Raw genomic sequence first — 22,628 nt, 5'->3', positions numbered from 1 at the left:
TGCATGAATCATCTGCTCCTATCTTTCAGTGCAAGACAGATGGGGTTTGCATAAGAGATAAGTTTCTTAGAAAACAGCAGAATTAGACAAAGTAAATAAATCACATAGCTAAATTAGCTGATAATTAGTATGGTTTAATAAATAATGGGTTTTACAGGCTGTAAATTTTGTTTCTCTGAGTTATTTTTTGGGTTTCTGACATTACTGAGTTTTCATCATGCTGATAATCAAAGTCTGTACTCTGATTATAAATCATTGGTATTTAGAATCCTGATTTAAGTTGCCTTTGAATCTAGGATACAGTCCCTAATGGCCACAACAGTTAACCATTTATCTATAAATGAATGATACCTGGGGACAGAAACTCTCTTAAGAGAGACCTGAAAAGTCTAATTAAGAAATGTTTCTGGACTTCCTTGGCAGTCCAGTGGTTGGGACTTTGCCTTCCAATGCAGGGGGTGCAGGTTCGATCCCTGGCTGTGGAGCGAAGATTCCACACTGCCTCACGGCCAAAAAACCAAGACATAAAACGGAGGCAACATTGTAGCAAAATCAATAAAGACTTTTAAAAAAACGGTCCACATCAAAAAAATCTTAAAAAAGGAAATGTTTCAAACTAAAAGCACAAGTATTGGTTAAGTCATTTTAAATGCCATCTTGACACTAAAACAAGCAAACAAAGACAGATCAAGGAAAAAGGGGAAAAAATTAAAGGAAAAAATTCTAAAATAAGAGGTAAAAAGCAAAGAGATAAAAATAAAAGTAGAAATGCTGAGGCATATTCCATAAATTAGAAAAATCTAACTTAATGGGAACATTAACAGAGGTAACAGAAGTAGAGTCAGTGGGGGGTGGCTGCAGAAACTAAGAACAAAGACAAGGGAACAAGTAGGAAGAAAAAAGTGAATAAATGGTCAAATATCATTTTATGTTACAATACAGTGTTATAGCTACCTTCTTCTACACTATTATTCAGCCACCTCAACTAAGTAGGACATAGCTGTGACTAGAAAGCAAGGGAAAAAGGATTCTCACAATAGCCAAAACTACTAAAGTGAGTGCTTCTCTCAATACGAGTAATCACTTCGTCCATACTCTAACAGAATAGAATGTTAAGAAGGCTGGTTATGTTTTCTCTGTCAGTAGCATATGAAAAGTATATCAGAAGCAAAAGGAGACTGCTTGAGACGGGTACACCATCACATTTACCAGAGATAAAGGACACGTACACACACATACACACGCATACACCATCACCACCACCACCAATGACAAAAAGTTCAAAAGCTGAAAAAACACAGCAGTCTGAAAACATGAGAAGGGGCAAACAACCCAGAGCCTCGCAATTAGCCCTAAATGCATCAGAGAATGACACCCCTAAGAGATGAAAAATATTTAAATTATGATCAGTGAGCTCTGTTTAAAACAGAAGGCACAGACCACACTTAAAGCAGTTTCCACCCTAGATGATTAAAACAAAAAAGTGGAGATAGGCTTCAATACCTGAAAGTGTTACTTAGGTTAAACATCTCACTCTCTAGTCAAGATAATTACAGTACAATAAAAATAATGAAACGGGGGGACTTCCCTGGTGGCACAGGGGTTAAGAATCCACCTGCCAATGCAGGGGACACTGGTTTGATCCCTGGTCTGGGAAGACCCCACATGTCACGGAACAGCTAAGCCCGTGAGCCACAACGACTGAGCCTGCGCTCTAGAGCCCAAGAGCCACAACTACTGAGCCCACGTGCCACAACTACTGAAGCCCGCGTGCCTAGAGCCCATGCTCTGCAACAAGAGAAGCCACCGCAATGAGAAACCCGCGAACCGCAACAAAGAGTAGCCCTCACTCACTGCAACTAGAGAAAGCCCACGCGCAGCAACGAAGACCTGATGCAGCCAAAAAAAAAATTAATTTTGAAAAATAATGAAACAGAGCAACAGATGGTAAAGAAACCTTAATTTTGAACGTGAAGAAGATAAAGAAACCAGATTTTAAATCTATCTGAATCCTGTAAACATGCTATTAAGTGACCTAGTGTGGCTTGTATTTCCGTACACAATGTGTAACGATATGGTGTTGAGAGCACACTGACGTGTCACATTTGCCTAGGTATGTGTACTTTTGTGCCACTTGAATATTGGTCACTTGTGCTCCTCTAAGAAATTCAAAAGCCACATAAATAAACAAACAAACAAAAAACCCACCTGCTATCACCTGGATCCCTTCAATACTTTACACAGAACTAGGATTTGCACCTTTTCACTAATAGTTACAACAGAGAGCTGCAGTAATTTTAGTTCTCAATCAACAATTTATATTTGGCAAAATTTTAGCACTTACTATGGGCCAGGTACCAGCTCTATGTAAATGTAGCAAATTTAATCATAGAAACTTAAAGAGTCCAGAATCATCTAGAATGTGCAGTTATATAATCAATTTTCTATTTTCAACCAGTTTCTCCAGTCCCAATAAAAATGGCAATGTACATTTCTTTATCTGGTATCATCATCGTTAAAAAACAGACAAAATCCCAACTTTCTTTTTCTCTGTGAATGAGATATAATTTTATCTGTATTATATTATCATCCTCAGAAAAACACCATGTCAGAATTAAGAAAATGTTAAGAAATTTCAGCCCAAAAGAGTAATATTTTGAGATACCATGTGAAAAAAACTCAGAAGAGTATTTAAATAAAACTATACTTTTTTTCTGCCAAAACTTTGTTTTACAATGCAGCTGATTTTGAAATGAGATAACCAGATAACATTGACCAAATATACTAAGACCTTTCTTTAGACATCTAAATCTATATCTAGTGAGCCTTCTAGCTTTCTAACTTTTAATGTCATGGTAACATGTAAGAAAAAGCACAGAAAACAAACATGCACCCATGAAGTAATCTTGCCCAAAAGCCTGTACTTGAATCTGTTGAAGGCTCTGTATCTTTCAATTAAAACAAAAAATGTAGGGCACAGAGGAACACCACGGGGATGCAATCATCAAAATCTAGTCCATGAGAAATGCCACAAGACAGATGACCCAGTTTCTTCAACAAATCAATTCACAGGTTTTCTCAGCACTTCATGAAAACCCACAGCTTCAATCTCACCTCTGTGAAACCTGCTAGAGTTTCTTACTCCATGGATACTTGTATTAGGGCACTTTGAATGTGTGTCTCCCACTACAGGATGAGCATAGTGGAGTACAAAAGAGTAGCTTAGAAAGGGCTCTGAAGCTACAGCCTGAGTTGAAATCCCAGCTTCACCCCCTCAGTTAACTCATCTATAAAACAGAGAAAATACCACCTGCTGCTCAAAGAAATTTTAAGGATTCAGTGAGAAAATATATGTACAGCACCTAGCACAATGCTTGGCATTATCTTAGGCAGTGAAGGACTATCTAATGAGTGAATAAATGAAAATGATAAGCAGAAAAATTAAGTAATTGTGAATTTTATCTCCTTCAACTTCATCTAACCACCTTCTAATAGTATCTAGTGAACAGTAAAATGCCAAAATGGTAAACAGTAAGAAAAAAATTAAGGAAAGATAAGTGAATAAATAGGTTATCAATTTCTAAATAACTACACTTGAATCTAAGGTACTAAAAAACAGTTTAATCGTAAGAAATACCACCTGATAAAGCATCACGTGATTAAGAGCTAAACTTGACCAAACCCGGTAAAAGTGATGAAATTTATTTTCTAATTAAAAGTGATCAACAAATCACCTTCAAGCATAATTTTTAACAATATAGAAAACATTTTTAAAGAAATTTTTAAATGTCCACATTACTATTCTGAATCTTTTCAGAGTTTTGTTTTAACCTAAAAAAAAAAATTAAAAAATTAATTCAACCAACTTTTCCATCTGAACAGTAGGTGGCATAACTTACATACTCTGAGCCAGTTGCTGTAAAATGAGTGGTATGGTAGTAAAAAAAACAAAAAAGTTCAATAGAGCATCATCCAAAATTCTGAAAACATTCATTTAAGTGTTTAAAAGTCCTAATTTGAAAATAAAATCTTTCAAATAATATAAAAATACTTACATCTCAATTTGTCCAGCATTTTTCCACCACACATGGTTGCTAACATAGCTTTAACTGAAAATACCGTCAACTTGCCTCGGCCCTCACTGCAAAATAAATTATATTAGAAATAATTGCTATCTGGAACCACAAAAGCAATCAAGTGTATCACCAGTATATTGATTCCTGCCCTTCTGTTACAATATTACCACATTTAGAAACCTTGGATTCTTTTTTTCCTTTACAGAATTAAGGCTTCACATATGCTATGTGAACAGTGTTAAAACTAACCTGGTTTATTTGGCAATGAGTTTAGAAACACTCTATAAAGCAACTTCTGTTGGCTTTGTAGGCAAAGGCCAAATGAACGAACCTAAAAAACATCCTACCAACTTAGCCCATTAAATCCACAGCTGAGGTGTTTAAGTATTCAAATCTGAGGCACCACCTGGTTTGAATAATAATTCAGAAGTGTGTTCTTCCATCAGGATATTATAACAACAGTTTATTGTTACGTACTAAGGCAACAAGATGCATGTTGCTATAAAGATTTTATACTACCTTCATCTTTGCTTGTTTTCACTGTAACAACCTTTATGTTACCATGTGTTTATTCTAAGAAGTTCATCTGTCTCATCTGAGACATCTGTGTCAGATCTCCTGCCACCACTGTGAGAAAAGTGAAGGGGAAGGGACAGTATTATGAATTCTTCTTCAGGAACTAGAAAGATGAAATGTAGACCATAAATGAACTACTCAAAGTGACGCTATACACCACCTGCAGAGCCAGGACAATAACAGCAAGGCCCCAACCCCTGTGGCCACTGCTCCAACCATTCAACTATGTCCTGGTTTCAGAGAAGATGAAAACTTCACTAGCCGGTTTTTAAAGTCACATATGTAAATTAACAATGGGCTTTTGTGTTAATTTTATAAAGCTTGTGCTTACAAAGTTTCACAGTGACTTAGAGTAAAATACCTTTGCAATAATGAGAACTATATCATCTTGGTTTTGAAAAGAAAATGTCATCCTATTTATATTTACTAATGGTCCTAAGAGTGTCTCCTATTTTCCAAACCTTCTTTTTGTATACAGTAAGATCACATCTGAAAAAAGGCAAATGGTCAATAAGCCAGAAAATTCTCAGTGAAAATACTGCCAGGAGACACCAATGTTTGTTACAGTTGATTTTTAACTATTACATCTCATTAAGTTTACTCATAAGATAAAACAGGAATTCCCCCAAAACTAGCTAAAATTAGAATGGGACTTTTAATATACATAGATCATCAGAAATACAGATTCTGTTCCATGTCTTATATAGCACCTGGCAATATATCACCTGGAAATGATAAAAAATAGTCCTATGTCAAATATTCATTGCATTATATGAGCAACGTGAGTGTCTATAAAGAGCAACAACTGTGTTAAAAGTGATGGATTTCCAAGACTGATACAGACCTTTTACAATGGACATTTCTTTTTGGTCTCCAACCATCCAAATGCTGAGTCTACATTTAAGCGCACCCTACCTTATATGACAAGTATATGTCCCACTACCAAAGTATGAAGAAGGAAGAAAAAAAAACTTTCCCATCTTTCTTTGAAACTAAGACAGGGGCGCATAATACAAGCTCCGCCAATAAGATGCACCGCTCTAGACTTCAAATAGAAAACAATTAACTTGTAGAAGTAAGAACTCCAAAGAATCCACCTGGCGAGGATGTCAGCAGTAGGAGCAGTTACATCCAGTGTCCTGAGAGCTGGGACAGAGATTCTCATGGCAGCAACCAGAGCCCAGCATCAGTGGCTTTTGGAGCACAAGCAGCAGTATCTATGCCCAGCTTGGTTGCAGAGGGACTTCCTGAGACCAGTTTTGTGGTATGATTTTGAGCTTTGTTCTTGGCAGTGTGGTCATCAAGCCTACTTTCCCAACCTTCTTAGAAAGCCGACTGGTCACCCATATCCTTTTAATGAATTAGCCAGAGATGGTTCCTACTGCTTACAACTAAGAATTCTGATGGATGCAGCTTCTATCCTGAAGTAAAGTGGCCCAGAAAGATGAAGTGACAAAAGAAAGTATTCCTGAAGCTCAAAGCGAGAGTAAGCAAGCCTGATGACCAGCAGAGCAAGGATGAGGAGCAAGTGCTCACCAGCAGAAAAGTCAAGCCTTGCTGCACAGCTAACGACATTTTTTAAGGTAAACTTGCTCAAAACATTTTTTGCAGACACAGATTTCATGACTTAAGAATACCCAGGAAATTCCACAGGGGAAAGTAAAAACTAATCTTAAAAGAGATTTCCACAGAAATCAGGATACTGATTACCTCTGGGGGAAGAGAGAGGAGTTGTAACACAGAAAGGAGAACACAAGGGGCTTCTGGGGTGCTGACAACATTCTATTTCTTGGCCTCCGGAGTATTTATATGGATATTTGTTTTATAGCAATTCATTAAACTGTACTTTGTTTTAGGTATTCTTCCGTAGGTGTTTTCTATTTCTGAATAAAAACTGTTTTAAAAAATGAATCCCGGGACTTCCCTTGTGGTCCAGTGATAGAGAATCCGCCTTCCAATGCAGGGGACGTGCGTGCGATCCCTGGTCAGGGAACTAAGATCCTACATGCCATGGGGCAACTAAGCCCACGCATCACAACTACTGAGACTGCGCACCTCAACTAGAGAGCCTGCGTGCCGCAAACTACAGAGCCCACGTGCTCTGGACCCTGCGCGCCACAACTAGAGAGAGAAAACCCCCATGCCACGACTAGAGAGAAGCCTGTGCGCCACTACAAAGAGCCCACGCCACAACAAAAGATCCCGCATGCCTCAACAAAGACCTCGCATGCCACAACTAAGACCCAACGCAGCCACAAAAAGAAATTAAAAAAAAAAATTTTTTTAAATGAATCCTGAGGGACTTCCCTGGTGGCGCAGTGGTTAAGAATCCACCTGCCAACGCAGGGGACACGGGTTCCAGCCCTGGTCTGGGAAGATTCCACATGCCGCGGAGCAACTAAGCCCGTGCACCACAACTACTGAGGCTGCGCTCTAGAGCCGGCGTGCCACAACTACTGAAGCCCGTGCGCCTAGAGCCCGTGCTCTGCAACAAGTGAAGCCACTGCAACGAGAAGCCCGCACACCGCAACGAAGAGTAGCCCCCGCTCACAGCAACTAGAGAAAGCCTGTGCACAGCAACAAAGACCCAACACAGCCAAAAATAAATAAATAAATACTAAAATTTATAAAAAAAACAAAATAAGAATCCTGGGAAAGTGAGGGTTACCATTACTAGACAAAGGTAATGGTTTAAAGGAGAGAATAATGAAAGGGAAAAATACAGGCTAAAAAACATTTAAGATATATAAACTGCAATGCATAAAATTTTCCATAATGAAAATTTCCATAATAAAATATATAAAAAGAATAAAAACATTAAAAACCCCAAGGCCCTGGCCCCAGCTTTAGATGTCTATTAATAGAAGACTGGCTATTAGGCTATCATAAAAAAGAATGATAAAAAAACATATGAAAGATAGAGAATTATATCCAAGATAGATTACTTAAAAAAAAAAAAAAGCAAGGCATGGAACAAAATAATTGCTAGAATGCAATCTAGCAATTATGTTAAAAAGGAGAGAGTAAAAAAATATTTTCATATATTTGTATATGCATAAGCTGTCTGAAAGGATACTCACAAAATAACATTAGTTGCATCCAGGGTCAAAAGCAGGCAGCCAAAGGAAAGCAATGAAAGAGTGGGCACTTTTCACTTTATAAATATTAAATGTTTATACTAGAAGAGAAGGTTCTTAAGCCAATAACCTAAGCTTCCATCTGAAGACTCAAGAAAAAGAACAGCAAATTAAACCCAAAACAAGCAAAAGGCAAAAAATAATATGAGTAAGAACAGAAATCAATGAAATTGAAAACAGGAAATCAATACAGAATATTAATGAAACCAAAAGCTGGTTCTTTGAATAAACCAATAACATCGATAAATCTCTAGCCAGACTGACTAAGAAAAGAAAAGAGAAGACACAAATTACCAATATCAAAAATGAAAGAAGGGATATCACCACAGGTTTTCTAAACATTACAGAAACAATAAGGAAATATTACAAAAACTTTATGTCCATAAATTCAACAACTTAGATGAACTGGAGACACAAACTACTCCTTGAAAAATAGAAACTATTAAAGCTCACTCAGTAAGAAATAGGTAGGGCTTCCCTGGTTGCGCAGTGGTTAAGAATCTGCCTGCAGGGCTTCCCTGGTGGCGCAGTGGTTGAGAGTCCGCCTGCCGGTGCAGGGGACGCGGCTTCGTGCCCCGGTCCGGGAAGATCCCACATGCCGTGGAGCGGCTAGGCCCATGAGCCATGGCCACTGAGCCTGCGCGTCCGGAGCCTGTGCTCCGCAATGGGAGAGGCCACAGCAGTGAGAGGCCCGCGTACCGAAAAAAAAAAAAAAAAGAATCTGCCTGCCAATGCGGGGGACACGGGTTCAAGCCCTGGTCCGGGAAGATCCCACATGCCACAGAGCAGCTAAGCCCGTGTGCCACAACCAATGAGCCTGTGCTCTAGAGCCCATGAGCCATAACTACTGAGCCCATGTGCCACAACTACTGAAGCCCACGTGCCTAGAGCCCGTGCTCCACAACAAGAGAAGCCATGAAAATGAGAAGCCCGTGCACCGTAACGAAGAGTACCCCCCCACGCTGCAACTAGAGAAAAGCCCACGTGCAGCAACGAAGACCCAACGCAGCCAAAAATAAATGAATTTTTAAAAAAAGAAGAAGAAACAGGTAATCTGAATAGGCCCATATCCATTACAGAAGTTGAATCTGTATTTTTAACCCTTCCAAAAGAGAAAGCTCCTCATTCAGAGAGCTGTACTGGCAAATTCTAAACATTTAAAGAAGAAATAATTGCAGTTCTACTCTCTTCCAGGGAATAAAAAAGGAGGGAACACTTCCCAATTCTTTTATGAGGGCCAGCATTATCCTGATAACAAAAACGCATACATACATTACAACAAAAGAAAATAAGAAGTCGGTATCCCTCATGAACCCATACACAAAACCTTCAACAAAATGTGAGCAAATCGAATGTAGCAATATATAAAAATGACTTAAAAAAAAATCACAACCCAGGGGGCTTTATCCCAGTGATGTAACACTAGTTTGACATTTGAAGATCAATCAGTACAAAGAGAAAAGCTACACGATCATCCAATAGATGCAGATGACAATAATACTCAACATCCATTCCGATAAATACTCTTGGAAAACCAGGAAAAGAAAAGAATTTCCTCAGTCTGATAATGGGCACCTTCAAAAAAAAAAGTAACAGCTAATAACATCATACTTAATGATGAAAGACTAAGTACTTTTCCACTGAGATCAAGAACAAGCCAAGGATGACTGCTTTCACTACTAGAATGCAATACCACACTGGAGAACACAGCTGGTGCAACAAAGTAAGAAAAAAATATAAATGCATACAGACTGAAAGTTTAAAAATAAAACTATCTACTCCAGACAATATGACCTTCTGTATAGAAAATCCCAAAGAACCTACAAAAGAAATACATAGAACCTACCAAAACACTACAATAAGGGACTTTAGCAAGGCTGCAGAATACAAGGTCAACATAAAAAAATTCAAATTTCTATAAATTAGCAAAAGAAAATTGGAAATACAATACCACCAAAAATATGAAAAACAGATAAATTTTTTTTAAACTTATGTTCAAGATGTGTATGCTGAAAACTACAAAATACTGATGAAAGCAATCAAAGAAAATGTAAATAGATACACCATGTTCATGAAATGAAAGACAATATTGTTAAAATGTCAATTCTCCCTAAACTAATCAGAATCCTGTTATGATTCAATGCAATCCCAAATTCACAATAGGATATTTTTGTAAAAATCAACAAGATGATTCTTTGTATTTCCTTAGAGTTCTAGATCCAAATCTCAATAAGGTATGAGAATAGAAGATACTATTCAGATGCCTAAACCCCACCCTGTTCTTGGTACTTTTAAAAAGTTCCTCATGTTATTTTAATATGCATCCAAAGCTAAGAACTACCAACACAGAGCTTCGAATGCAATTCTAAGACTTTGGCTTGTATTTCACAGGCAACAATAAATCAAAGGACATGACCAAAGATGAAAGAGAATTGATCATATTGTGTTTGTATAACTCCTTCTGGCTCCAAATCTCATGTTCTTCCTTCATAGAGACAAAATAATATCTATTCCTTGCTGCAAAAAAAGAAACTAATGTCATCTATGCAGACAGGAGAGTGTGGCAGAGCCCAGCATACTGGCAAGAGACCCAGGTGAAAATCAACTCTGTAACTGAAGAAAGTGCTCATCAGTAAATGCCATAAAACAGGTCTTAATGGGTCTATGACATCTTTACTTCTAAAAATTATTATAATAGCATTTAAACAGCACTTTTTCCAAATCTTCAAAATGCTTTAGAAACACTAATATTCTCAACACTTTGCATCCCTTATTCAAATATTCTTTAACTCAACTCTGTTGCAAATAATAGTCCTGGATTCAGAAAGTCTTACATTTAAATACAGAATAGCAGCTGTATTTCTCAACTGACCTGGATCAGCACTACACACCTGTGCCCTCCTCTACTCATTAGGATTATTACTGGTCTCAACAGCGGGTCTCAGGTCAAGCAGTCTGTAGATGCATTAACAGAATAGTGCATTAACTCCTCAACTAATTATTATCAGTAACACGTGGCCCCTTAACTCGTCATCTCTCGTTACCTATTTTCCAACCACTTTCCTATTCATAGCAGCCACACAGCAATCTCCACTCACGATCTCCCACCCAGCCAACGGTGGATCTTTTCTCCTCTCTGCCTGCATGCTCTTCTGAGTCTGCAAATGCATCTGCACTTAGCATTGCATGCTTCATTGAGGGTGAGGGGATATGCATCTGAGTGTCAATACGTAACCCAGTAGGATAGAGGGAATATATGTCAGGTTGCGGGTGCTTTAAGTATGGGGGAAAGGAGAGGTATCTGAGATTAAGGGTCATAGTAAATGTGAGGGGGATGAATCTGCAGGCAGGAGAGATTTGGAAATGATGCTTAGTGAACCTTTTTGTTTAAGAACCTGTTTATACATATGTAACTGTGCATCCTGAGAATGGGGGAATGGGCCTGAGCCCACTCTTAATTATGAACTCATCTTTCCCACTTATAATGCTTACCATCATTTACAACTTTAGGTTCACAGTTTCACCTACCAAAAGGTTTATTCACCCTTTGAAAGGAAATATTAATATAAACAAGTTAATAAATGATATATTTAAAGATACTCATAAATATTTATTAAAGATATTTATATAAAAATCTAAGTATAACAGCATGAAGACACAATCATCCAATAAAATTAGTGAATGGGTAGCCTCACAATTCTTCCTCAAATCATGTTATTTTTATTTTTCTTCAAAAAGAAAAAAAGTTAGCTCCCTCCTTGCAACTATTTGCTTTGTAGTTCAAACTTCAGCATTTACTCCTTTGCTCTGAATGCTTTTCTTGGCATTGAAATCCCTCAGTCTACTTTAAGCCTAACTACAACTTCCTATAACTGCCCCCAAACACAGTGGCACTTTTACTTCTGTAATGTTTGGTTGGAGCTCTGCATTCTTCCTCTGCAATTAGAGGCAGTAGGGACAAGCTGCAGTCACTTAGCAGCCTAATCCCCTATGATTCCGTCCTTTATCTGACTGATTACTTCTTGGAAAAACTCATTCTTGATCCTGCCCACCATACATCTGAATTTAATCCACATACCCTGGTCAAGTTACATTTAAAACTGAATAGTCAGCTGCCCCTGGCCATCGCACATATAACCTCACCAACATCCATGTTTTCAGTACTTCCAAAGTCAAGTCCAAGTTCATACCAGAATCAGTTCTCTTCAAACAAGATCTGGAAAGATCTTTAACCTGGTTTCATCATAAAAAATGTGAGTCACTTAAAATCTGGCCTAGCTGGAAAGTTGGGTATAACTTTTTTTTAAAGGTATTTAAGGTATAACAGAATTAACAATGAATATTAACCCCTACAGAAAGATACTAAAATGAAAGGATAAACAGGTAATATGTGTTGAAGATGACAGCAGAGAGGAAACTTATTATTTTAACCCCACCCACACAGAATCCTTCTGGGGAGCACCCTCCCTCAATAAGGAACATGATGATTCTCTGTCTCAGACTTCTCTGCATGATTCACCTCCATAGATCCATCATTTTAGAGTCTGACAATAAACCATGCCCATGACTTCTAAAGAGAGTTCTTATCACCCAACACTGAGAAAACACCATGATTAGCTCTGCGCCAAGCTAAGCAAACAGTGAGTCACCCTGAATAAACACTGTTGAGTTTTGACATGCAGGTGCCTTCAGAAGTCTCTGCACTCCTCACTTGTGCCGTCTGGATGGGAATTTGCTCATTTCAGTTTAGTAAAGTCTCAAATTTTTTGACATTTAAACTAACCCAGAGACTTCCTTGGTCGTCCAGTGGTTAAGACCCCGTGCTTCCAATGCAGGGGGCGGGGGTAGATGCCTGGTCGGGGAACTAAGATCCCACATGTCGCACAGTGTGGCCAAAAATATATATGTAAACTACTGGATATAAAATAGATGGCCAACAAGGACCTACTGTATACCACAGGGAACTATACTCAATACTCTGTAATAACCTATCATGGAAAAGAATCTAAAAAAAGAATGCATATATATGTATATATATGTATAACTGAATCACTTTGCTGTACACCTGAAACTGGCACAACATTGTAAATCAACTATATTTCAATAAAAAATTTTAAAAAATAAACTAACCCAAACTGGATGGTGTTTATAGCTTTGCACTATCTAATAAGAGCTTGCTATTCAAATGAATACTTTTGAAAACAGGACTGTAGGGAGCACTGTTTACTTAAGAAAACAAGCTGTTTCTACACTTTTGGCAAACAACTGTAAATGCTGTCAACCATAAATGAGTACTTCTCACATGAAAAATAGACTTCTACTTCAGAAACAGTATTACCAGTCCAATTATCGCATGTAGCTAAAAGTAATGAGAGCATTTCTCCTTGGTTTTCGAAAACTCATATTTTTCCAATTAATCTTAATTTACAAAATTCACAGTGAATGGATTATGCAATAATTAACGGCAAATCAAGAATCCATTTGACAAATGTCAAACAGTTTAACCAAGTAAAATCAACACAGAATATTATTCAAATTTACCACAATCAGAATGCCTGCTAATTTTCATTTCAATCTTACAAATACTTATTAAGAATCCAGCATTATACACTTTGCTGTACAGCAGAAAATAACACAACATTGTAAAGCAACTATACTCCAATAAAAATTAAACAAAACGAATCCAGCATTACATTTATTGAGGAATCAAAGAAATATAAGGTAGAATCTCTGCTCTCAAAGACTTTCAATCTTATTTGTATAATTACAAAGCAGTTGAGAGCATCATACATTCGAAAGTCAAAATAATGATACAGATAAGTACTACAGGTCATCATAGGGATGAAAATGGGGTTGGTGATTATAAGGAAGGCTACAGGGTAGGTAAAAACCAGGGGAGGTGGGGCAGGAGACCAACCAAAATACATGGAGAGAAGAAATGAGCATGTCATATTGGAAAACCTGAAAAGTGCCTCAAGTAGCTTAGAGTTTGGTGTGAGCAGGGAATTAAGGACTGATAGAAACTGAGGCGTACAAACTTCATTCAAAAGCCACAGGGAAAAAAAAAAAAAAAAGAAAACCACAGGGAATCTTTGAGGGTTTCCGAGGAGGGAAGTTGCATGATGAAAATAGTGTCTTAATCAGATTACTTTGGAGGTGAGTACTGAATGGACTGGAGAAGTCTCTCTGTTACTTCCTCTCTCCTTTTCAGAGAAAAACAAAGACAAAGAAAAAGCAACATTCAGAAAAAGTATTCCTCTTGCCCTTTCTTTAAAACAAAAAATTATAAAAAGGAAATAATAAAATAAGACCAAAATAGCAATCCAAAAAATTTTTTAAAATCTGAAATATTAGCTAATGGTCAAACCCTTTGCAGGTCTGCATATCCTGAAATCAAACAGAGTCCTTTTTGAAAATTGGCACAAATGCATGAATTCTCTTGGGAGAGAAGAAAAGCTACAAAATTTAAAGAGTAAGTAAGTGATGGGAAAAGTAATAAGTGAACTTAGAAGTAATTCTGCCACCAAGCACTTAGACTGGGGCTCGGTGAACTGGTTTTGGTGACGTCACATCACACAATCCACACGACAGCGGCATCCTGAAGGGTAGGGGATGTCGTGAGGGCACACGGGCTCCACTCCTCCTCTTCCACCAAAGTGGCTGTTGGTCTCCATTGTGCAATAGGTTTCCCCTTAGGATTTCACATTTTTAAAACATTCAAGACCCCTAGCTCGTTCTCCACCATCCCCTGGAAATTTCCTTAAAAAGCTATGATCAGATCTTTCTAAGAGTTAAATGTGCTACTATCGAGGGCATCAAAACCTTCCCATTCAGCACTAGTTCTCTCCTATTTTTTTTTCTCTCCTATTTTTATTTGGTTTTTTCCTGTCATCTTGAATCCATCAAAGAACAAGCAGGGATATTAGTAAATACTGTATATAAATAAATGAAATGTTTGTGTTTCCCAGGAAATTATAGTTTTGTTTAAAAATCACTAATGAGGAAGACTGTAACCCAGTATTATCCTTTTCCAGCAATGTCCATTCCATAATATGTTAGCTGGGCACACTTGGAATTTAAGGAATACATTTCCTTTTATTTAAAGTGAACTAGTTTGGTTTTGCTTTTTTTTTTTTTTCTTTTGTATTGCTTTATTTTTTGCATCCAGTATTAAAAGGGAACTATGGAAACTTTCAACATATCCAAATTAAACTGCTAAAACAAGATTTTAAAATAGTTCTCAGCCATATTTCCAAACTACACAGGAACTTTTTTCATATAAAAGCACCATAAATTAGACATATAAAAGTCTTTACCCTAAAGGAATCTTTAGAGTGTTCAAATTTGAGAGAGTGTGTTCTACTGTTATTTTAGATGGTAAACAATAACCCTGAGCCTTTCATTGGTACCTTCAATATTGATATGTTTTGAAGATTTTATCCAAGCCTAGTTTCATTAGATACATGATTTTTTAAATAGGTTTGTTCCATTAAAGGTGGAATTTCACTATATCTCAGAACCAGCATGTTTGGTGAAGGCCACAGACTCTTTTACAAAACAAATCCTGATGAAAAAAATAAGAGGGAAAATAAGGTTCAATAGTCAGATAAAGTGTAAAAGGAATTTCTCAGGAAGTCATTAGAGAACATTTTTCTTTCTTACACAGGGAGTGCAAAATGCAGAATACAATAATTATCCAAGAAGAATGCCCTATCAGGATTAAAATATAAAAGTTTACACCAGCAACTCAAAATGAGATAAGTCTTGTAGAAACTAAATCTTTTGTCAGAAATCACATGGCCTAATCAATAGCTGGTACCAGGCCTGCCCCTACAGCACCATGATTACAAAAAGAGGCCCATATACGTATGTCTAAATATTAAAGTTATCAATCAAGCTAATAGATTAATTAAAATATGTTCTATCTCTGTACAATGACTAATACACCTTCAAAATGGCCTGGAAAGTCAAATTCAAATCTAGGATTCTGAGACACTTCATGCCCCCACATGGGGAGAGTCTGGCCCCCTTTTCCTGCCACCTCCAACACACCCCATACTTCAAAGAACCATATATGCATGTGGACACTCCAGCCCACGTGTCCACGTTTTGCCCACATCCACTGCAAATATCCAACCCAAGACCACTCCTTGGACCCAGGGGTACAACTACCTTAAAAAAACATCAATGAACAGGACAACTTATACCAGTTTCAAAAGCATAAGTATTAGAACAAATGGACCAGGAACTTAAAAATAAACATAAATCTATCAAAGAGACATATGAAAACAGACATTTTCAGGGAAATGCAAATCAAAACCACAGTGGGATTTCACCTCACGCATCTAAGAAAGGCTATTATCAAAAACAATAAATAACAAGTGCTGGTGAGGATGCGGAGAAAAGGGAACCCTTGTGCACGGCTGGTGGGAATGTAAACTAGTGCAGGCACTATGGAAAACAGCATAAAAATTCCTCAAAAATTTAGAAATAGAACTACCAAATGATCCAGAAATTCCATTTCTGGGCATTTATATGAAGAAAATGAAAACAATAACTCAAAAAGATACATACACCCTCACGTTCACTGCACCATTACTTACAACAGCCAGGACATGGAAGCAATCTAAGTGTCAATCAGTGTATGACTAGATAAAGAAAACATGGTGTGTATCTATGTGTATGTATTTATATACATATACACATACACATACATACATACAAGGAAATATTAGTCATAAAAAAGAAGGAAATCTTGCATTTGCAACAACATGGATGGACTTCGAGGGCAGTATGCTAAGTGAAATGTCAGAAGGGAAAAGACAAATACCATATGATCTCGCTTTTATGTGTAAACTAAAAAAAATATTTTTTTAATTAAAAAAAAAAAAAATCCCCAGTTCAGAGATATAGAGAACAGATTGGTGGTTGCCAGAAGCAGGGGGTGGAGGGTGGGCAAAATGGATTAAGGGGGTCAAAACATATAAAATTCCAGTTATAAAATAAGTAAGTCATGGGGATGTCATGTACACCATGGTAACCATAGCTTAAAATACTGTAGTGTATATCTGAAAGTTGCTAAGAGAGATCTTAAAAGTTTTCATCTCAAGAAAAAAAACTTTTTACAACTATGTATGGTGATACACGTTAACTAGACTTATTGTGATGATCATTTTACAATATATACAAATATTGAATCATTATGTTGAACACCTGAAGCTAGTATAATGTTATATGTCAATTATATTTCAATTAAAAAATAGAAATAATAAAAGTCAAACTAAAAGAGAGATTAGCAATATGAAATAAGAACCATAAATCATGAGAAAGAATGAATCAGATATTCTAGGTTTGAAAAATACAACAGCTAAAAATTAACATAACAGATGAGACAAACAGTAGAATGACTCTAAACAAAGAACATATTAATGAGTAGAAATGCAGACTGATAAACTCTTCTAAAAGGAAGCAGAGAGGGCTTCCCGGGTGGCACAGTGGTTAAGAATCTGCCTGCCAATACAAGGGGCACAGGTTCAAGCCCTGGTCTGGGAAGATCCCACGTGCTGTGGAGCAACTAAGCCCGTGCGCCACAACTACTGAAGCCTGCACGCCTAGAGCCCTTGCTCCACAACAAGAGAAGCCACAACAATGAGAAGCCTGCACACCACAACGAAGAGCAGCCCCCACTCACCACAACTAGAGAAAGCCCATGCACAGCAATGAACACTCAATGCAGTCAAAAATTAATTAATTTAAAAATAAAAATAAATAAAAGGAAAGCAGCAAGTTACAGAATTGAAGCATATGTGAGAAACAATAGGAGACAGAGGAAGTAAATATGACAACATTCCAAAAAAGAGAAAAAAGAAATAAAAACAGAGGAAATATTTGGTAATGGCAGACTAGTTAATTCTGATCACCTCTTCCTCTGAGGAAAAGTAGTAAAGATGGGAAAAAAATTTTTTAATCTCCCTGAATGCAAATGAGGACTAACAACTGAGTTACCTAATACAAAGGAGCTGGATGCCCAGGGAGGTGAGTGCAATGACTGAAACTACTTTTTCCATGCAAGGGATTTTCTGATTTCAGAAGGGAACCAGAAAGGCTGAAGTACAGAGTAGTAATTCTTTGATAGTATTAAGGGGCTAGAAGAGAGATGTGGAACGTTGAATCCTGATGCAACTGCCTACTCCTGCTCCCATTACTCTGGGTTGAAAGCCCAAAGGCTGCACCTAAAAGCAGTAGTGTGCAGAAGTAAAACAGGGCCTCACATGGGCTGAATTGCAAATAACTCAGGTGCTTCTGGACTGTTATAGTCTCCAGGCACCTGGCAGAAGAAAACATAAATACAAAAAAAAGAAAAGAAAACATAAATACTCTCTGTAGGAAAACATTATCCTAGGCCTCAAAGTATTTCTGCAAATAATTTTGCATTATAATGACTGGTACATACTAAAAATAAAAAATAATTTTGGAATACGTTTCTCACATAATAAAAAATAACAAGGCAGAGAGGAAGTAAGATGACATGAACGAAAAACAGAAACAGCAAACAGTACAAAAAGAACCATAGGGAACCTAGATATTGGATTACAAGCACAGATCTTACAGTAACTCTGCTTATTATATTTAAGGATTATGAGATAAGAATGATGCATCTGGCATCATGGTAATATTGCTGAAAACCAAAAGAAAAAAGAAAAGAAAAGAAAGAATATCTTAAGAGTTGCCAGAGGAAATTGACAGATTACCATCCAAGTGGCTAAAATTATATCCACTATTGATTTCTCATCAGAAATTATGGAAGCTAAAAAAATACCAGAACAATACTCTTGAAATGTTGAAAGAAAACAATTGTCAACCAAAAACTCATATATCAAATGAAAATATTCTTAAAGTATGAGAATGAAATTTTCAAACGAAAATTAAGACGACGTGCCACAATCTAACTTGCAGAAAGGAAATGCCAAAGGGTGTTCTTCAGGAAGAAAGAAAAGAATTCCTGATGGAAGCTTAAAAATGCAGAAGCAAGTGAAAAACAACAAAACTAGTATATTTAAAATTAAGCAGACACTATTTTATTATAGTCAACATCATTTAGTTTACCTATAAATTAAATGATGCTCACGGTATAAAAAAATTAAAAAGGCCTGCTTGATTTTAAATATATATAAAATAAAAATACACAATCTCAATGACATAAAAGAATGGGTAAATGAAATTAAAGCGTCCTAAAACCAAAATGGTATAGAAACACATCAGTCTTTGTATTACCTAGAAAGAGAGTAATGGTACCAATTAATCTTAGACTTTGAAAAATCAAGCATACATACTGTAATCTCTAGGGTAAAAAGAGAGATGAAGGGAGAGCCTACAGATTAAAAGAATCTTAAAAGAATATCAACTGCAGGGACACCTTCAAGATGGCAGAGGAGTAAGAAGTGGAGATCATCTTCCTCCCCACAAATACATCAGAAATACATCTACATGTGGAACAACTCCTACATAACACCTACTGAAGGCTGGCAGAAGACCTCAGACTTCCCAAAAGGGAACAGATGCCCTCAGGCGACCTACAAGCAGAGGCAGGGCCAAATCCAAAGCTGAACCCCAGGAGCTGTGTGAACAAAGAAGAGAAAGGGAAATCTCTCCCAGCAGCCTCAGGAGCAGCAGATTAAATCTCCACAATCAACATGATGTACCCTGCATCTCTGGAATACCTGAACAGACAACAAATCATCCCAAAATTGAAGCTGGTGGACTTTAGGAGCAACTGTAGACTTGGGGTTTGCTTTCTGCATCTAATTTGTTTCCGGTTTTATGTTTATCTTAGTTTATATTTAGAGTTTATTATTTTTGATAAAGGAGGCAAGAATATACAATGGAAAAAAGACAGCCTCTTCAGTAAGTGGTGCTGGGAAAACTGGACAGCTACGTGTAAAAGAATGAAATTAGAACACTCCCTAACACCATACACAAAAATAAACTCAAAATGATTAAAGACCTAAATGTAAGGCTAGACACTATCAAACTCTTTGAGGAAAACATAGGCAGAACACTCTATGACATAAATCACAGCAAGATCCTTTTTGACCCACATCCTAGAGAAATGGAAATAAAAACAAAAATAAACAAATGGGACCTAATGAAACTTCAAAGCTTTTGCACAGCAAAGGCAACCATAAACAAGACCAAAAGACAACCCTCAGAATGGGAGAAAATATTTGCAAACGAAGCAACTAACAAAGGATTAATCTCCAAAATTTACAATCAGCTCATGCAGCTCAATATCAAAAAAACAAACAACCTAATCCAAAAATGGGCAATAAACCTAAACAGACATTTCTCCAAAGAAGATATATAGATTGCCAGCAAACACATGAAAGGATGCTCAACATCACTAATCATTAGAGAATGGAAATCAAAACTACAATGAGGTATCACCTCACACCAGTCAGAATGGCCATCATCAAAAAATCTACAAACAATAAATGCTGGAGAGGGTGTGGAGAATAGGGAACCCTCTTGCACTGCTGGTGGGAATGTAAATTGATACAGCCACTATGGGAAACAGTATGGAGCTTCCTCAAAAAACTAAAAATAGAACTACCATACGACCCAGCAATCCCACTACTGGGCATATAACCTGAGAAAACCATAATTCAAAAAGAGTCATGTACCACAATGTTCATTGCTGTTCTATTTACAATAGCCAGGACATGGAAGCAACCTAAGTGTCCGTCAACAGATAAATGGATAAAGAAGATGTGGCACATATATACAATGGAATACTACTCAGCCATAAAAAGAAACGAAATTGAGTTATTTGTAGTGAGGTGGATGGACCTAGTCTGTCATACAGAGTGAAGTAAGTCAGAAAGAGAAAAACAAATACCTTATGCTAAAACATATATATGGAATCTAAAAAAAAAAAAAAAATGTTCTGAAGAACCTAGGGGCAGGACAGGAATAAAGACACAGATGTAGAGAATGGACTTGAGGACATGGGGAGGGGGAAGGGTAAGCTGGGACAAAGTAAGAGAGTGGCATGGACATACATACACTACCAAATGTAAAATCGATAGCTAGTGGGAAGCAGCCGCATAGCACAGGGAGATCAGCTCGGTGCTTTGTGACTGCCTAGATGGTTGGGATGGGGAGAGTGGGAGGGAGACGCAAGAGGGAGGAGATATGGGGATATATGTAAATGTATGGCTGATTCACTGTTATAAAGCAGAAACTAACACACCATTGTAGAGCAATTATACTCTAATAAAGGTGTTAAAAAATAATAATAAATTAATAAATTTTTTAAAAAATCAACTGCAATACATGGACCTTATTTGAGTCTCAAATTAAACAACATAAAAATAAAAATTTATAAGGGAATTAGTGAAATGGATATTTTAACATATTAATGAATATTTATATTAATTTTCAGGTGAGATAAGGGCATTATGGTAATTTTTTTAAGGCATCCCATCTTTTAGAGATATGTATGCACTGGAATATTTACATAGGAAATGATAACGACATGTGAGATTTGCCTCGAAATAAGTCAAGAAAGTGGGGAGAAGGGAGGTGGAGAGCCTGGGGATATAGATGAAATAAGACTGGCCATGTATTGGTAATTACGGAAGCTATGTTACGGGCACACTGTTACTATAATATTCTTTCTATGTTTCTATATGTTTGACATTTTTCTTTAAAAAACATTTTATGAAGAAGACATCTTAAGAAAAGTAAAAAAAAATCAAGCTATAAATTGGGAGAATATATGTGCAACACACATAATCAAGAAAGGATTGTTATCTAAATTATAGGAAGAACTCTTACAAATCAATATAAAAAGAAAATATAACACACTAGAATAATGGGCAAAAGACACAAAGAGGCGTTTCACAGAAGTAATAAATATGGCCAAGAAACATATGAACATGCTCAGTAATCAAGAAAATGCAAATCAAGGTAACAATGAGATGTCATTTAGCAAAAACTAAGAAGTCCAAGAATTCTAAGGCTTACAAATGTGAATCAAAAGGATCTCTTATGTATGGGTACAATTTGGAAAAATAATTTTATACTTTCTAAATATCAGTTCAGAGTAAATCTGAGCTTTCATATACCCCACAGCTCAGCAATTCTATTCCTCAGTTTAGAACCAAGAGAAACACTTGGACACAAATAAGAATATTCGAAGCAGAGTTGTTTCTTAGAGCAAAAATCTGGAAAACACCAGAATGGTATAGAAACACAACAGAATGTTATATAACAGTTAAAATAACTGAACTATAGATAAATGCAACATGAATGAATCTTTAAAATACGTTACTGGCTGAAAAAAATAAATCAGATAATAGTACATTAGTATGACACTTTTTATAATTGTAAAAATATTTAAAATTAAACACTTTATTTATGTCCATACATGTGAACAAAAATGGTTTTTAAGACGCAAGGAAATGATAATACAAAATCAGAATAGGGTTCACCTTAGTTAAGTGCAGTTCAGTGGGATGGGTTAGGAGATAAATGTAAATTATTGTCAATGTTCAAGTTCCTGGGTCAGATAGTGGGTTGGTGGATGTTTATTATTTCTAAGAATGAATGAGGGAAAAAAGAGTATATGAAAAAAAAATCACTTAGAAGCTATAGCAGTAATCCAAGCGAAAGATGATGCTGGTGGTCTGGGATGGTAGCAGTGGGGATGGAGAGAAGTACATAGACCTGAAGGATATTCAAGAGGTAGAAATGAAAGCACTTGGTAACCGACTGGATGTGGGAGATGACGGAGAAGGAAGAGTTATAATGACTCTCAGGTTTAAGGAACTGGATGGAG

At 36.8% G+C, this 22,628-nt stretch overlaps 1 protein-coding gene across 24 annotated transcripts in view; it reads right to left on the bottom strand.

Moving 5' to 3' along the window:
* The window catches only part of DTNB (dystrobrevin beta), a 608,309-nt gene that overhangs the window by 175,259 nt on the left and 410,422 nt on the right, over window positions 1-22,628 (bottom strand). For all 24 annotated transcript variants that reach the window (XR_007470747.1, XR_007470748.1, XM_049695720.1 and 21 more), the window contains one exon: window positions 4,056-4,141. Coding sequence is in view for 22 of the 24 variants with exons in the window: in XM_049695720.1 (XP_049551677.1) it covers window positions 4,056-4,141 (86 nt within the window). In the remaining 2 variants the exon portion in view is untranslated. The remainder of the gene's footprint in view (window positions 1-4,055; window positions 4,142-22,628) is intronic.

Source organism: Orcinus orca, chromosome 13 (genome assembly GCF_937001465.1).
Source record: "Orcinus orca chromosome 13, mOrcOrc1.1, whole genome shotgun sequence".
In the NCBI taxonomy this organism is placed as follows: domain Eukaryota; kingdom Metazoa; phylum Chordata; class Mammalia; order Artiodactyla; family Delphinidae; genus Orcinus; species Orcinus orca.
Note: the sequence above shows the minus strand (reverse complement) of the source record. Positions and strands in the feature narration are given on the sequence as shown.